The 18,044-nt window shown below is 46.1% G+C and overlaps 2 protein-coding genes across 3 annotated transcripts in view; both read right to left on the bottom strand.

Annotated features, from left to right (window-relative positions):
- Positions 1-3,336, bottom strand: part of IMPDH2 (inosine monophosphate dehydrogenase 2) — a 17,813-nt gene extending 14,477 nt beyond the window's left edge. Inside the window, exon 1 of the mRNA XM_009284527.2 lies at positions 3,280-3,336. Coding sequence (XP_009282802.1) covers positions 3,280-3,336 — 57 coding nt within the window. The remainder of the gene's footprint in view (positions 1-3,279) is intronic.
- A 2,861-nt stretch (positions 3,337-6,197) lies between these two features.
- QRICH1 (glutamine rich 1) overlaps positions 6,198-18,044 on the bottom strand; it is a 23,993-nt gene continuing 12,146 nt past the window's right edge. For both annotated transcript variants that reach the window (XM_009284405.2, XM_009284406.2), the window contains exons 3-10: positions 16,098-17,117; positions 12,333-12,510; positions 11,562-11,716; positions 10,655-10,769; positions 9,219-9,327; positions 8,713-8,864; positions 7,921-8,011; positions 6,198-7,129 (exon numbers count right to left, since the gene is read on the bottom strand). In XM_009284405.2, the coding sequence (XP_009282680.1) occupies positions 6,937-7,129; positions 7,921-8,011; positions 8,713-8,864; positions 9,219-9,327; positions 10,655-10,769; positions 11,562-11,716; positions 12,333-12,510; positions 16,098-17,117 (2,013 nt within the window). In that variant the 3' untranslated portion in view covers positions 6,198-6,936. The remainder of the gene's footprint in view (positions 7,130-7,920; positions 8,012-8,712; positions 8,865-9,218; positions 9,328-10,654; positions 10,770-11,561; positions 11,717-12,332; positions 12,511-16,097; positions 17,118-18,044) is intronic.

The raw sequence follows: 18,044 nt of genomic DNA on the forward strand, positions 1-18,044 counted from the left end.
GGGGGGGCGGGGGAGGCTGGGGTTGTGCCGCGGGCTCCCCCCACGCCACGGGCTGGGTGCCAAGGGGAGGGCAGTGCGGCCGAGCCGAAAGGAAACGTCTCCGAACAAAGCCCCGGTGGGGCTGGAGCATCTGGTGCCAGCCCAGCAGCCCCCGGCGGGGCCCGGAAACCTGAGCCGTCCCCGAGGGATGGCACTCGCGTGAGCCCCCCCTCCCCAAAGCCGCCAGGCCATACGCACAAATACTGTGAAGAGCATGGCTGTGCTGTACAGCATGCGGGGGGGGTCTCGGCGTAGCACCTTCCTGCCTCTGCCGCAGAGGGCGGCTGCAGGGAGGATTTCAGAGAAGAGCAGTATCAGGAGTAGGGAGGACAGCGCCTGCGGGAGAGGAACAGGCACAAACACGGATCTGCCTTAGAGGAGAGTTGCAGGAACCGGTGTTCGGTGTTTCCAGGATGAAGAGGTTCCCCTCCCTGCAGACCCGTCTGGGTGTCAGGAGAAGTTCCTGTACTACGGGCTACAGAACCAACCTCCTCCTCTGATGGTTGGTTTGCTTGTCATGATATGCCAGATCTGGCCTCAGAGCACCAGGGAAATGAGACGGCCAGACCCCTTCTCACCCTGCTCTTGCATGATGGTCCCTCCAAGACAGCCCAGTATTGAACACTAAGTTCAGGAAACTAAAGAATGGTGCTCCTGTACCGCCAACTGTCTTACTGCAGTAGACTAAATCCTTGTCCAAAGAACAGCTTTAATAAAACACAAGTGTTACTCGTGTTACCCAGCTATAGGACACAGGAAACGTGAACAGAGACATCTGTTCAGGTCTCCCGAAATGCTCAGAAGCCCTTGTATGCTGTGAGGTTCATTGGTCAGGTTCAGTCCTGTAGTTTGGGTGAACATGTTTTGGTCTGAGCAAGGTTCTCCAAAAGACAACGCGGAGTTTAGAGAGAGACCAGTTAAGCTGGGCTTTGGTAGATGCTAATGTTGACTTTTACAGGGGGAGGGGAGGAACCCAAATGAGCGAACCATACTATGGACAGAAGCAGGACTCCCAGGTGGCTTGTTTGGTCTCGACAGCAGTTATCTGCACAGAACAGAGGCTGCAGCTTCTAAAAGTTATAGTTGTTTCCCACCAGATTGTGGTTTTGTTTCTAGCAGGAAAGGAAGGCACATGCCTCAGCGCAGGGATGTTCGCTTTGCTGTGAGGAAGGGGAAGTGTGGCTTCCAGGGGCCCTCGCGTAATTAAGAAAAGGCAGGCCTTGCATAGTTAAGAGCCAGCGACAAGGGGGTCCACAATGCCGCTTAAAACTTTAAGCCAAGAGGTCGGTAGCGATCCCGTTATTGCTGCTGTGAATGGCAACATCCACGCCACCTTCCCACAGCGACGCGTTAACAGCGCTTGTCGTTATGCTACGCTCCGAACTTCACAGGGTTTCAATTCTCGTTCCCTGACAGTCTGCTATAAAAGATTGCATTTCACCCCGGTTTTACTTCTTTACACAATTCCTGGGTCGATTCTCAGCCGAGAGTCGATTTCACCTATCCAGACACTGATTTCCCATTGTTTGCCGTTTGCTTGGGCTATGGAGCTATAAGCAGTGTCCTTTGCAGTAAATAAAGCGTCTAGGCTCACACCACCGAAAGCAGTAACCAGTAAAGGCACCGAGATACTCATCCCGGAGGCCGAGTTCAGAAACGCAGCCTTCCAAAGGAAAATGCCGCCTGCCAAGGACACGCGCTCTCGAGTCAGCGTTACCTGTCACAGGATCAGCAGAACGGGAGGCATCGTGCCAGACCAAGATCAGTTTAACAGGTCTCTCTACCCCTTGTTTTAAATAAGGCCAGTGCTAACAAAGGTTTGCTAAGCCTATCCGGGAGGCACACACCGATCTCGGCTGTTACGCTTGAGCACGGGCACAGCAGTAAACAGGCAAGTTGGCTGCCGCTCCAGTAGAAACACCAGACAAAGTTTAATGGTTCTCAAACAGACTACAACAAAGGCTGCAGGGAAAAACATTTTATTTCCAAGCAGATTACAAAGAGCAGAGAATATAAGAGTAAAATTAAATTAAAAAAATAGTTGAGTGCATCTCTTTAAAATGATTTGTAGTGTGAGTTACTCACGGGGCAAAGCTACTGGAGAGTTCTGAAGGTCACTTTGCAGGATGCCAATCACATGTGCTGTTTAGACCAGGGTCAACACGGGAGGGACAGACAAGACGTATTTTGCATATAGGCTGCACACTCATTATCAAGCGAGGCTCTGGGCTGCAACTGGACCCTGCCTTTCTGAGACATCCCCCCCACCTCGTTCTCTCCTGCAGTTCCCTCTCAAGTTCTAGATGCGGTTTATTGCTGCTGTAAGTGGGTTCAATCTGCCTCCCCATGCTGATGAGCTCAAACGAGAACGGAGAAGCAGGCAAACGTGGCTGCCATGCACAAGGTTATACAGGGAAAGTGACTGCAGTGCTGACAGCCGAGCTTCAGCCACGCAACAAAGGGAACCGACAAGTAGGGGACACGGCAATCGCTTCAGAGATTTTGGGGCAGCATGTCAGTGAGACTTCTAGAAGAAGATTTGAGATGCTCCTTAAGGTAGGAAGATGCTCGAGCTGAGAAGGGCTCTTTCCTATGCATTGGCACCAGTGAAACAGAACAGGCTGAAACATCAGGCTAAGGTACGTTCCCTCCCTGTAGTATTCGAGAGGAGCAGCTCCAGCAAGAAGATGGGGAGAAAAGCCCCGTATAGGGTGGAAGACAGTTTATATCCCACTTTTAACAGTGATTTAAGAGTCCGAACACTAATTGCAAGTAAGTCACTATTAAACTTGGATGAGAATGCAGTTTGGTTGGACTGTGCAGAGTCAATCAGCATCTAGCAGCACTCAGACCAGCAAGAGGATGAGCAACGACAGTATCAGCAAGTCCTCCACCCCACGTACGCTCAGAGGGCTCTTTTGTACCACTTTTGGATCCGTTCTTATCACGGCATAGGAGGCTTGAAGATGGCCTAATCCATTCTACGCACACCAAGGCAGGCAGCAGCCCTGATGCAGCTGAGAACAAGACTGTCTTCATTTCTGCCCTAGGAGCAGCCATGCAGACGAGAATTCTTATTTAGGGATGAGATTAAATCTTTTTTCATTGATCCAAGGCAGAACAGTTCAGGAACTACTTCGGACCTTGTCTCCCATCTAAAATCCAGGAGAGATCTCTAGGGGTGAAGCAGCCAACAGATGAGAGCCCTGTTAAGTTACTTAGACCGTTCCCTTTACTCACCACTCTAGACAGGAGTGAAGAACCACTCCCCAGTCTGCTCTCCGCTGCTTCAGCCATTGCCACTTAGAGGAAATGCTTGAACTCTTGAAAGTAAATGAAAATCTAATGGTGCCGTGGACAAGTGTGTAAGAGGTTACAAGTTTCCTTAGGAAAGCAAGGCTATTAGTGTCAAGAGAGAGGACAATACACGAGTCTCATGTCAGAATGTGAGGTGCTTTGCAGTCGTCAGTCATGCTCTGCTTTCTATGGTTCCTTTCATACCACAGAGACAAGATGGGCATAGTTCGACACCAACAACGCAGGGTCTCTAGCTTGACTTCTCAGCTTTGTTTATTTAGAGATCGATGCACTTTCAGCCTGTCTCATACACGGCACAGGGCATGGAGAGTTCTCATTTAATATACACACGCATACAAGAGCTAGCAGTTTGGCACTCTCGGAGCTGAGGGGGAATGCCCTTTAAGCAGCAGTCAAGCTGGTTATAGGAAAGTGTTAAAAAGCTATTTTACACGTTTGACTGGGAACGTTTCCCAGAACTTGGATAGCAACCCTACGCCACAGCACTCTTCTGTGCTACTCTGTGCACGTCTTCCTATGAGCCCCTAAAAGGGAGCAGATCATGTTCTTCACTATCAAAGAACATAGTATTTATATTCTAGAAATACCGTACCTTTTAAACTAGCTCCGGAGAGCCAGACTAGAAGCCAGGTCCAGGAAAATAATCCTTAAGTCACAGTATATCGATTGTCTCTAAAAATAGGGAATGAAGTTAACACGGTGGACATTCTGATGAGACAGTACAGAACAGTACGGCAGTCCACTTCCGCGTCAGCAAATCCCTCTCCTATGCACGTCCAAACAGTGAGAAAATAATGGAAACACTTCAGTCTGTCAGGACAAAACCAATCATCAGGAGATCTCCACAGCTCCCCATGTGCCAAGTTCCCCCGCTCTTAAGCGGTACGCTCCAAGATCAAGGAGAACTCTTCCCCTACAAAGATTTTAGATCATCCTGCAGTTAAGGGTAGTAAGGAAAGTGCACAATCTAGAAGTTTAAGGTAATGTGGAATCTGTTTCCCCAGAAAGCTCAGCTGAAGTATCTGTTCACCCCTAACCTGGAACTGCCCTAGTGTTCTGTCAAGTTATTCCAGCCTCTGGCAATTTTTAGAGTAAGAGGTGACTCCCAAGGTCACCTAATGAAGCGACTTGTACACTGGGTATCTGGCAGATGACTTCAACACCCACCGCGTTTCTGATGGAGACAGACAAAGCAGCATCTCACGCTGAGGGGCAGGCACGCTGGAGCTAGCTTCCCATGCAGTATTGCGGAGCACACACTGGGACTCGAGCACAGCTGTCTGCAGTTTCTCTCACATCTTTGCAACTCTGTTCAGAAGGCAGGACAAGCTGCCCAAAAGAATGGGAAATCCACTCTGTGCAGGCCTGCTGGGCATCCTGAGCAACAAGCACACCCAGCTGCTTGAAACAGTGGGAGCTTGCCCCTAACCATGTCCTTAAATACTTAAATTAGGGCCAGAGATGGACATTCCAGTCACTAAAGATATGGTGAAGGGATTACAGGCTTCTGACAGCTGAAGCAGTATTAGTGATCCCGACAGCCACCCTAGCAGGGGGCAACTGCTGGCTCCCAACAGCTGAACTGAGCTGGGGGTACGTGTTGCCAGCACTACACACCACCCGGGCACCATCTTCCCAACTTACCCACTGGGATCTGGGCACCAACCCCGGGCTATTTTCCCCTGGCATAACTCTGAGGGCAGACACTGAGCTAAGAGTCTACTTTGGAGTACAGGCATTAGCAAACAACAGCGCGTTGCTACTTCACTTCTCTGCATTTAATTGAGCACAGAGTCCTATATAGGGAACAAACTGCTCATACTGACAACCAGCTCAAGCACATCTGCTTTCTCATGAACACCAACATCAATATGAAGCATCAGAGGCTTGAAGTCTCTCTAAGCCCGCACACCTCAACACTGATCAAGAGCACGAAGGCAGGGAACATTATGGCTACTCTCATCCTATGTGCAGATTTACGCTGTGCACAACCGACAGAGAGGGCAGACCTTCCTTCTCAATACAGACAGGTGCTGGTCAACAGAAGCTTCAGAAAAATTGCTTGCCTGTACACAAGTTTAAGTTCTTTTACTGTAATATATATTTAAATATATATCTATATATTTTGGAACAGGGAAGGGACATGAGATGGAGAAGCAGGGAAGACAAGTTCAAGAAGCAGAGTCACCTCTCCGCATCCAAGAAGCTGGTGGCACAAATAACAAGCCTGGCTAGAGTGATCTCCCATTTCAAGCACGGTTGGCTACCCGCTGGCTTCAAAAGAGCAGACTACTTGATAATGATATAAAATACAGCAACCATTTAAGATGCAGCAAGGCAAGGCTACAGGGCTGGGGTTTATGATCATGAACGATGCCAGAAGCTACACAGCTGTGTTAAAAACTGTGAAAAGGCTGTTAAATGGCAGGAGTAAGCCATGTGCTGCTCCTGGAAGGCCTTTTCCCTCCAACACCCCTCCATCATGCCGTTGGTGTGATGCATTTGTAAAGGTGGGGAGAGGGGGATTTGCCTAGGGGTGAAGCCTCACAGGCTGGCCACAGAACATTGGGACAGACTGACAGCCTGATCTGGTCTCACAGATCCCATGTTCCTAGCCTGACACTGAGCTTCCGTCAGCAAGCAGACATTCAGGTCCTTCAACAGAAGTTAATCCCCTTCTACCTTCCTAATTTGTAGGGGTGAAAGAAGTCCAGCGGAGTCGAGCTGGAAAGCACAAACAGGGATGAAAACAACCAGTTTGCATACTGATCTTTGTATAATGACCCCCCCCCAACCCTCACAGCTCACTCTTCCCCAAATAAAGACACATTGTTCAATGGCATGTTGAAAAGACGTGCTCGTCATTCTTAATAAACAACTAGAGTAAGAATACATAAGAGAAACAGGGTGGTATCTTTATATGATACACAAGTGTATGTTACAAGAATTCCATCAGGCACAGGAGCCTCAAGGTTTAAGGCCTCAATGTTAGGCCAAAAAAAGAAGAGTGTGGTAAAGTTTGTACTTTTAACATCTAAAAATGTCACTTAAAGGTCTGAATAGAAATCGTTGGTTTGTTTTTTTTGTATAAATCACAATTGCAGTTCACTCTCTCCTCTTTCTTCCAAGATAACAGCAAATTAACGTCCAAGCACAAGAAAAGAAGATGCCTGCCTCTCCTCCACTGGCTGAGCAGGTCCATCCATCATTCTGTGCCCTCTAGGCTGTGCGTGCTCCAAGGAGACAGAGGCCTCAGCCATCCAGGCCAATCCTGTAGTTCATGTTTTCTACATCATAAAAAAAACCAGAGTCAACCAGCAGCTTTCCACAGCTCCCAGCTCGCAGGGGATATGCAGCCTCCAATGGTTCCAACAGTTTGGTGTGTTGGGTAGGATACACAATGGGTAGGTTTTCCTTTAGATTCTTTTAAAGAGAAGAAGCCTAAAAGGGCTTCATAACTACACCAATAAAAAACCAAAAACTTAGGCATCTCCTTTAGTGTAAAAGTCTGTACAATTTATCTTTGCTTGTCCCTCCCCCGTCACCCCGCCCCACCCCTTCTGAGCCAAGAAGGATGCCTTAGTGCATGGTGCTGGCATTAGCCACAGCAATAGCTTCCTGAATCTCTCGTATCACCAGGATCCGGGTGAGCATCTGCTCCATCTGCTCTCTGCTGATCGGCTGGATGGAATACCAGATAGGGCTGTTGGGGGCCACCACTGGCTCCGGTGTCAAGTAAAACGTGTCATTCCGGCCTTTCACACTCTGGGGGCTGCGTGAGGAAGATCAGAAATAACCAGACTAACAGAATGTCCTGGGAGGGAGAAACCGCCGCTGTCCTCACCCCAGGCTTCACAAATCCTGACAGTGAACGTCTGGCTGATGAGACATGAAGGTACGGAGTTACATCTAGGGGCAACAGTGGTCCCAAAGTTTTTAGGCCATGTCAAGGTTAAAAAGCCATGGCGACGACTACAAGAAAGTAATTTTTATTTCACACTGGTAAGTATAACACATACATGGCTTTAGGGGTCTTTCAGAGTGAAGCAAGGATGGTGTATTTTCACATCCAGGCTAGCTGCAGACCCATCTGTGCAGAGGAACGTTTACATTAATTATCAGAATCATCATAATTTAGAGGCAAGTCCTTTGAGGCTCCCTCCAGTCTCCATAGCAAGTCCTCATTTTTGTTCAGAAGCTGATTTGAATAGGAACCTAATCTCATCCGAAGCAGTGGATGCTTCCAGATGACTTGCTCCAAGTCACAGGCAGAACAGCGAGCTCATGCCAACACAGCAAACCTCCAGAGTGAGTACGAGATTAAGAGCAGCCAGTTCACAAATCAGGATTTGTCTCTCTTAAATACCACAGAAGTTCAACTTATGTGCCGTCAGAGTAAATCCCACCCTCCCACATCAACACCCCTCCCCATTTAAGTAAACTTATGCAAACGTAGAAACTGTGCCAGCAATAAAACACAGCCCTGAAAACTAGGCCAGCCACTAGATGCAGCTTAACAGTCACAGAAGACAAGCAACCATACACACGAACAAGAGCTCTCACCATTTGAAGAGGTAGAAGTCATACAGCTTTATCGGACACCTCAGGGGGTTCTCTGGATTCTCAGTCTGCTCTGCATACATGTCATCTGTAACTACAAACCAGCCCCCCAGAAGTCTGTCAGACACTCTGTGTAAGTACAGCAAACCGAGCAGTGCCATACAGCCTCAGCACTCTGAAGCACCTTGTCACCGTGCAAGAGCTGCCAAGAGACATACAGCTGTTCCAGGGCAGAGGCACCTGGTTATAAATGCTCAAAGCATTATACGGAGAGCTTGTTTTATCCCAAGGCTACTGAAGATCGCAACCCACCCATATCCTTCTTTCCATTTCTCCTCTACCTGTGCCCAAAATGACAGAAATCTCACTACGGAGACTGCAATGCCTCAGCTAGATCCCGAGTCTGTGCTTTTAAGAGGACAGATTGTACTTACATATGGATTCTATATGGGTTCACATGAGTCAAGATAAGAGAAGCCCTCCCAAAGCAGCTTCTCCCTCTGTTCATGAGCACTTACACCAAATAGCCCCTTTGCCCGTAAAACCCAAGAGTAACAAAAAAAGTTATCCTTAGCTCTTGATGAGTCCTATATGCCTCAGGTAAGGTATGTCCCCAGGCTTATTAGAAGGTACTATGCTCCCTCAGACAGAACACACAGAAAACTCATGCTGCTAGGCTGAAGGTAATTGGCAGAGCCTTGGGTTCTTGTGGCCCTACCTGCAGACATCTCCAGGTTCATCACTTCCTTCAAGCCCAGTAAGTAAATATTCCCAAAGAAAACTTCCAGACACTACCTTTCTGTCCTGTCTGGTGTATGCCAAGAGCCTTCAGATAGCGGATACTCGTGCTTTTATCCTTGGGATTAGAAGGGTTCTTCTTGGTCTGCCTCAACACCTTGGAGAAGGCCAGCTTCATGTGCTGGTCTACTGTTTTCAACAGGAAGTATCTGAGCAGCAAGAAGAGAACGCAGGACATTCAGAGGCAAGTAAAGGATACAGTCACAACAGTTAGGTAGTTATCTTTACTCATCGTGAGCCAGCTGAAGCTCAAACCAACATCGAGTTAAAGACTGTTCCAGCAGAAAAGCACGCAACAACTACAAGTTCAGTTTCCCCTCTGCTAGCTCATTTCCTTGTAGTACTGCATCTTCTTTGCCTGATGGGGCTGCAAGAGGGCTCTGTGTGCGACCATTTGAAATTCATGATTTCGCCCTAATCCAGTGCAGCAGTTTCCTACCAACCCTATCAAAGTGTTTGAAGTTCTTTTATTCACCAAGATTCCCAAAGACCTAAGTACTTACTTTGTATTAAAAAACATCAGTGTAGTGAGCAAGGTGGAAGGGGAGTGAGCTCCTAGCTGCTTACACTCCCACAGCATCTCTTCTGTTACATGACTGGAGAGGACATAACCTGCAATAATCAGAAGTCAGGATCACACAGGAGACAGTCGCAGCAGGAACATAGACTATATAGTCTAAGTATTGGAGAACATATAAATCTTAAGGGAAGATTTATATGTGGAAGGAGATCCTCACTGATGTCAAGATTCACTACTGTGCAAATAACTTTTTAAATAGCAGGTACAGTTAGGAAACACTTGTATACATACGTCAACCTGTAGTTGCGGAGAGTATGCTTCCGCAATACGCCTATACATCCCAGCCCAGAGAGAAATAAATATGCACTTAAACAGCTTTTAATTAATGGCTCGACTCCAATGCAGATGCTCCTAATCCAATAATATGTGAGAGCAGGCAGGCCAGTGTAACAAATCAGCTCTTGGCCCTGTGCGCAGCTTTAGTCAGCACACAGTGCCAAGTGATGTATTTGGACACATGAGTAATCCTTTGATTCTCAGATTTTTTTCCTTTGTGTAGAAGAGAAATACTATACTCCAAATACAGAGATAAACAGAAAAACAGACAGCAGTATGAACTCCAGGGCTTGTGGAATGACAAAGCACAGATCAAACAGCCAGAGTGAAAACAAAAGGATTCCAAAATTCACGGTGCTACTTAGCCATCTAGCCTGTAACATCAGCTACTTTTCTGAACACAAGCAATAGCTTCTTCACGGACGTCTAATCAGATCAAAGGGAGTGAAATAATGAGAAACCAGGTTTCTGTGCTCTGAAAATGCAATTCTTAATCTAGTTCTCATACACAACTCTGTCAAAACCTGTCTCTTCCGGAACTGCTCCCCCCCACCCCTGTAGCCATCATCTTCTAGACACAGGGTTGAGATGAGCTGCATTTGATTGCAGTATTCGAGGCTCTAATTGCGCATTGTTTTTTTTCTTTGACACTTAGTTGGTCCTGCAGACCGTATCCATCTGGCTACATGGCAACGTGACAGTGTTGTATTATCTCCCAAAGTAACAATACATATTAGAGGCAAGATGTGTTAGTACTTCAGATGAGGAAGCTTGATTCAGATCAAGGATCAGCTGGCTTCCAAGTAAGGCAATCTCATGACACTACAAAGTCCCAACAATCTGCCTTCTGATGGGTGACAAGCGATAGACAAATAATCCTCAGCGACAGTCAGGGCTAGAGCTCAACATGTGCAATAACCCCAGCATTCACTGCAGACGCAACATTTTTCTCCCCGACCAGTATGAGCTGTCCTAGGGACATTAAGTACTTCAAAAGGGTTTCTATTCAGGCTACACTCATGCTGTAGTTCAGTTTAAACATTCCAAACTCTGGAAAGTTTTAAAGTTCTTAAAAGTTCTTACCAAGAGGGGAAACGCGGGGCTGTACGTCCTTGAGAACTTCATGCAGCCATTCAGTGAACCGAATATAGTAGAGATCTGAGAAGATGTCATCTACTCGGCCATTTTCAAAGAGATACTGTAAGAGATTCACAACACAGTCCAGTACAGTGGTAGCGAATCTATTCCTCAGACCAGACCTTATCCTAAGAGCCCACGTACTCGGTTAGTCAAGCATTTTACAGCACAGCACTGAAGATTAATACATTCTACTTGGAAGAGTGAGGACCCTTGCACCAAGGCCAATACAGGGTAAGTAATCTCAGTTACTGTCATGGGAATGCTAAGACAGAAAGGAAAAACCATCTTAGAAAGTAAAGCTGGTTGGATTTCACCTTTTATTTCAGGTGTGTTCACTGCAAGTTATTTCACATGACTGTCCTCTGGACGCTACTTTTTCAGGTTAAGGAGAGAGATGCTCAATTCTCCTATCAGAGTTTAGCTCTGTTCCTGCAGCTCTTCCAGAAAGCACACTAATATTACCAGCTCAGACTTCCCACACCACGCAAAGAGAAGTTCTTACCTGTTAAAGCTTCAACTAGAGGAAGTTTTGACATTGACAACTTCCTCAAACATCATCCAACCCACCTCCCCCCGCCAAAAAAACTAAAAGGATTTATTATTCTCACCATGATACTGAACTTGGTTATTAACAATTCTTCACAAACTCAGTAGGTGAAAGCATTGCTGCACGCTAATTATACTTCATCTGATTTTTTTTTTCTTCCCTAAAGCAAAGAGACTTTTTTCTTATGAAATTGTTGGGAAGCTTAATAGAAGCCACAGTCTCCATTTTTATAACAGAGAATCGTCCCTATACATGCTGACAACATGCACGGCTCTGCTGCACATATAGCTGTCCTCCCCCTACCTTCTGAATACACAGGAAGATATAGTAGAGCACATCTGGATCATAGGGTTCACCATCACCATTTCGAGCTTCTCGTGTCATTAAGCATAGACCATAATTCAGCTCAGCCACAGCTGAAGAGATGAGATCTTCCTGGAACCTCAGCAGCTGACGCCCTGGAAAAACAAAACAAAGCCATATTATTTAAGCCATAAAGCCATATTATTTCCCAATCTTTCAGGAGTGATTTTCCACATCTCCGGCTTTGCTATTCTATCTGGCAGGCCCAGTACTACCTCATCCTCCCAGTATAATGAAGAAAGCTGAAATAAATCAAGATCTTAGGCTGTCAGATCTACTAGAAGATAAACGGGCAAGAATCTGACAGGAAGACTCTCTGCCCTGCCAGCTGCATGACTATTGCCTTCTTTTACTATGTCCACAATGAAATGCTGCCCTGCAGCAACAGGAAAACAGCAACTCCGTGACTGCTCTACCAGCTTGGCTGGCATTCACAGCCATTTTGTTCGTCCATGCACCACAGTCATACAGTGCCTTTCTCTACTGCTACCAGCCTAGGTGCTTCAGCACAGAGCTAATACCTCCCTTGGAGCATGTCCCTGTGGCAGTGGGAGCATGCAATAATTAGTACTGCAGAGTAAATCAAAGTTTAGATTTAAAAACAATCACTGATTAAACAAAGGTGTTTTCCAGAGCGGTAAACAGCTAACATTTTAGTCACTCCTGATCCTGCTTGAAAGGAAAGAAAGGCCACATTGTCATGACACATACTTCCAATAGGTGCTAGCCTATTTTGGGCTTCTTTTTCCAGCTCTGCATTCTTGGTCTGTGCCCAGCTTTTCCACACTTCAAGCCCTTCTTCTGGCTTCAGAGAGTTTGGAAGTAGAAGTTCAGGTGAAGTCTGTGGCTGTGGCTGTGGCTCAACTTCAGCAACCTGAACAGCTTGAGCCTATGGAAGAAGACATTTCAGTTTATAGAAACACTTTGATATGCAACAGTTTGACAAAAATCAAGTAATGCTGCACTACCTCTAGCCCCAGGGTATCAGCCTTTTACAAGACTCCTCTCTAACAAGAAATTAAGCCAAGGAACACAACTGTTGCTGTCTAACCTGAATTGCTGCTCGCAAAAGAGTATTCGTCTCTCTGAGAACACTTTTAGTTTGAATGGATATATCTGTAACCCCTTTAGCAAATTCACACAACTTGCAATTTGATGCACTTAGAAGTCCTGCAGAACACCACAGGAGACCTAACAGCCACGAGCTGTTCTTGCTACAAAACCATTAAGCAGCCAGACAGTACATTCAAAGGCAAGGATCTCACAGGGCTAAAGTCCTCTCAACAACAGACTTCTGGTCTCCCCTCAAACACCGAAACAGATGACTATCGATTCTGAAGCTCTGTTTGCTCCAATGCATTTTTCTTGGCTTCAGCCAACTTGTCACTCTGAACCACCACTGAAGTCCATCATCTCCCTACAACAAGAGCGGCCCAAGGCCCCTTGCAGACACAGCCTTGAGACACAGCAGCTAGAGAGACCACCAGCCCGTGGCAGAGAAGAGCAGCAAGGTGCCATCAGCTTTACTGACCACTGCTGCTCCAAACTTAGACTGCCCTGAGAAGGTTCTGGGTACGATCACATGTTGTACACTGCTAGCATCCTTCCCCACCCTTGCCCATCGAGGGCAGGCTCTCTTCATTATTCAGTACATAACAGGCAGACAGAATAGATATGCTCTGTTCTTATCGTCAACAGCTGTTAAGATTAATTAATTTGTAAGAGGTTTAAAGAAATAACAGACTAGAACAACCAGCATCAAAACATTAATTCAGTTGCAATGAAATGCTCTCAAACTACCAAATACTGCTAATGTGGACTAGCTACTGTTCTGTGAAGAGCTACTGTATGACCTACTATAGACCTAAAGGTCTCCAGACCCTTTGGAAGTTTACTTTGCAGCAGGACCTTAAGTCACCAAGAATTACTACCTCAAACTCATTTTACAGGCAAGCGATGGCACCTATCCAGAAAAAGCAGTGAGCCCTCCAGCTGCACTCACTCAGCATTCTTCACTACAGCTTCTCAATCCCATGCCACAGAAAGTCTCATGGCTACCTCAATTAAGCAGATTAACTTGAAGCTTTACAGCCCTTAGTCAAATTCTCATTGGCACCCTGAATGTTAGAGATAGCAATTCTTACATCAAAACAGTTTTGCTTTCTCTTTCTTAAGAGCCACCCCAAAAAGCAAGGCTTTGTTATAATGAAGTAACTTTTCCTTTGATACTGCCAAGTGTCAATCATCAGTGGAAGTTGCTCTGACAGTACTAGAGAGCATAATGAAAATGGCAGAGAGACTTTAGTAATACCTGTACCTTATTTAGTATAACAAAAAAACAGCTGAAGAGGCAAAGCCTGCAAGAGCCTGAGACTGGAGCTTTCTGACTGCCCCGGTTGGTTTTTCTTCTTTTGCATCAGCTCTTAATAGCTCTTTCCTTATCAGCCCCTGCACCACCAGCAGCATCTACCACAGCTGCAGAGGGAGACTATGACTGAAAGGGCCCAGATTTTATCAATGCAGATGGCGACAAAGTTTTAAGTTGTCAAGCAAGCCTCTCTGTCTTAAAGAGGACAGGAGTCCAAGGGTGAACTGACACCTTGTCTTTGTAGGAGCTAGGATTGAGCCTCCGCTCTCCTCCAGAGTGCTGCCCCATTACACTCCAGAGAGCAGAAAGCTTTGCAAAGCCAACCGCCTCCGTCAGCCCAACCTAAGTGGCAATCTTCTGCCCTGACCTCGCAGACACCTTGTCCAGCGTGAAGGCAGGCACACAGACTAAACTGGCAGTTGCTTCTTAACTGACTTACATTTTACATAAAGAGAGCAAAATAGTTGCAACTTGCCCAGATCCCACAGCAGCACAATGCCAGAGGACAGTGTGGGGCAAGCAGGCAAATTCCTTCTCAGCCTCAAGAGTTGTGAGAGGGACAACCCCCAAAAGTTTGATGTTCACCTATAGTAGCTTTATTGCCCCCTTAGAGGAAGAATGCATACTTCCTGGACTTGCTTCTGTGTTTAGGGGCTTATGCAAGACCCCGTACTCCAGAGAATTAGGATCAGAAAACTGTCTGATACCCAAGAATTGCAGACCACTGTGCACAAGAATACATGGCATTAGTAGAAGGTTTACAAGTAACCATTAAAGAAATTATGGAGTTAATACCTCGGAAAGGATCCCAAGAATGTGGCTCATGCTCTTAAAAGACCCTAGAATAAGTCTAAAAATCCTGTTTAGCAGAAAGGCAAGAAGTTCTGTCAACTTAGTTTGTTCAAATAGCTGAAAGCAATGAAGTGATCTCTGAAGTACCAATACAGGGAAAAGATGAGCTACAGAAGGTTCTTTGAACATGACAAAACAAAAAAAACCAAACCAAACCCCATGCATTACAAGACCCATAAGCTGTAGCTTAAAGTTCAGCTTTATAAAAGCGGGCATCCAGCACCTGAAAGTTATCTAGAGATGTAGGGAGCCCTTTTCAGTAAGACCTTGGTGGGCTACAGCCCACAATCAACTCAGAAACAGTCAGATATGACTACAGAAAGTAATGCTCTTTGTCTTAGTGCTTACTGATAAAGTAGAGGGCATATATGCCTTTACAAAGCCAACAGTGTTATTTATAAACTGGAAAGAATTTATAACAACATTTATGCTAGCAGACAGATATTTTTGCCCTCATTCCATTCAGCAAAAACAGGCTCTGACAGATCAATCACTTTTCACTTTCTGATAATAAAAGATAAATTACATCCATTTGCACATATAAGAGAGGCCATTAATAGCCCTAATTATTCAAGTTTTAAAAACAAATTCAAAATAATCTATGGCTTAAAGTTAGCAACAAAGCCTTTAAAAAAACAGCAACAGTTTTGGCTGCCAGGTTTGCCAAGCACTATGAAAAGATGCTTACTTGCCACTGCTCGTTACTGTGCTCTTGCACACCAGGCATTTACCAGAAGCAGGACACGGTGTTACAGATAGGTACACCTGATCCATGAAGTTTGCTCACAACTAGTCAGATTTCAACACTTTACCCGGGCACTGGATCTGCTGTGGACTTCATGTGCTGCATAACACAAAGTAACTGATAACTAGGTGACTAGTATATCTGCACACTTTACTTCGCTGCAGTCATCCCTGCCTTTCCACTGCAACCCCTAGAACAGCTCAGGAGAAGACTGCAGACCTCAGAATACCTGCTATGAAGAAGCCAGCAATGAGCATGTATCTATTAATTTACACTACAAAGATCAGGACTGAATTTCTTTTGGGAAGTTTTGCATCCTATAATTATGTACCAACATAACACATCACAGTCCTACACCTATCAGGAGTCAAATGCCCTATGTCACGCCCAGGCTACTGGGACAGACACATCTCTGCTTCCTAGATACCAGCTGTCCACTGACAACCTCCCTCTCCACAACATTCACAAGTTGTTAATCATGGACTGAGACCAAGAAGCAGTTTTAACTTACTGAGCAAGTGACTTGTAGCTGCTGCTGCTGCTGCCCCTGCTCCTGGGGTGTGGGCTGCTGCTGTTGCTGCTGCGGGTCCCATATGTGCACTGTCTGTGCTGTATTCTGGTATGTCCCTGCCACAGCCTGCACTGCCACTGGAATGTGGATGTTGCCATTCATAAACTGCGCTGGAAAGAGCGAATTAGCAAGAGTCTGCACCACTTCCTCGTGAGAGTTCTTCACTACTGAAGTACTTCCCACCATCTTATCCTTGTCGTCTTCCAGCTTCACGGTAGCCAGTGTTGTTGGCGAACCACTGACGTGGACGGCATTGTAGGCCTCCTGAGGGATGGCGATGTGGGTTATGTTTTGCTGCTGAAGGTCACCACGTGGTTGAGCAGAGTAAACAGGGATGGTCCAAGTCTCTCCAGTGGGGCTAGTAATGGTCCCAGTGGCACTGTACAGGTGGGCACTGTCCACTGTTAACAAGTCTGGCCTTAAAGAGACGTAACTTTGCTGCTGGCCCTGAGGAATGGCCAGCACTGTGGCAACTGGTTGCCCTGAAATAGCATATGATACAGTAATAGGCATATCCACTTTACGTTTCTTCACTGGCTGAAGGACACTAGCAGTGCTGATCCGCCGCTCTCCCTCTCGTGGAGAGCCTTGTTGAGAAGGTGGAGGTGACAGTGCCCCAACTGTTTGGATCTGTATCTGCTGGCCACCAGTAATGGCCTGTCCTGCCACAAGCTGGGCCTGGATCTGCTGGTGTTGTATGTGTTCCTCCTGTATCTCCGCAGCCTGGATCTGTTGGGCAGTCTGCACATGCTGCACCTGGATTTGAGCTGCCTGCAGCTGAGATGGGCTGGGGCTCTGAAGAGATTGACTCTGTATTGTCTGGGATGCCTGCTGCTGCGCCTGGCCTTGGATCTGCACTTGGACCTGTATTGGTTGCTCCGAAGCCTGATGGACAGTGAGCTGTGGAGAGAGCTGCTGGGCGGAGACCTGCTGCGGTGACTGCTGGACCTGGACCTGAACCTGCAACGACACCAATTCAGCAGTTAGAGATCAGCAAGTGTCAGTGATTCAACAGGGGGGCCACCAAGAGAGACGCTCTGTCACTGGAGGTCTATGCTCCAGGTCTTTTATGCTCAGTTTTATGATTCCATATATTAATCCATTAGTAAAGATCTCAGGACAAATGAAACCAAGTTATTCTAGAAGTGCCTGGTAGATAACAGCGACATGGTAGATGATGTGTTTGCTCAGCATTGCACATGACCACACTTAGCACAGACAGAACAGCGCGTGAGATGCATCTCCATCCTTAAAGCCAACAGATTGCATCCTTGGAAGCCAAAAGAGTCTTCAGAGCTATTTGCATTGCTAAAATGTTATTTCAGCATAGGCCTTGCAATAGCAAGACTTTAAGGTCACGCACATTACAATTCTGATATTAAGTTTATCTTGCTACAAAATGCAGGAGCTTGCTTCATTCTTACTACGCTCTAAAGATTGTTTTACTGCTTTCAACCCCAGCCCCCCAAATGGCTGCAGGATCACTTGCCAGTGACAGGCAGTAAGAAATATGGGTAAGTTGAAACCAGCACTTGGCTCTTTCCACATAAAGCACAGAAATATTATTTTGAAACCAACCACTAATAGTAACGCTACACAAGTGGGTGTCAACACAGAAAGTTGCAAGTTCAACCTGAATCATTGTCATGCACTAAGGGGCAACACTGCAGCATTTGTTTTTTAAACTTCATAAGTATTTCTTTGGCAGTGATAATTAAAACAAATTCTTTTTTCATTATTTACTTATTCCATTTAATTCCATTTATTGTCCAAATTACTCAGTTGTATCTTCTAGCTCATGCACTTACACAATGCTGAATAACATGGACAAAATACGTTGACTTAGATCCAAACACAGCTCCTTTTATTTTAGGGGGGGGGGGGGAA

Source organism: Aptenodytes forsteri, unplaced genomic scaffold, assembly GCF_000699145.1.
Source record: "Aptenodytes forsteri isolate BGI_AS27 unplaced genomic scaffold, ASM69914v1 Scaffold53, whole genome shotgun sequence".
Taxonomy (NCBI): domain Eukaryota; kingdom Metazoa; phylum Chordata; class Aves; order Sphenisciformes; family Spheniscidae; genus Aptenodytes; species Aptenodytes forsteri.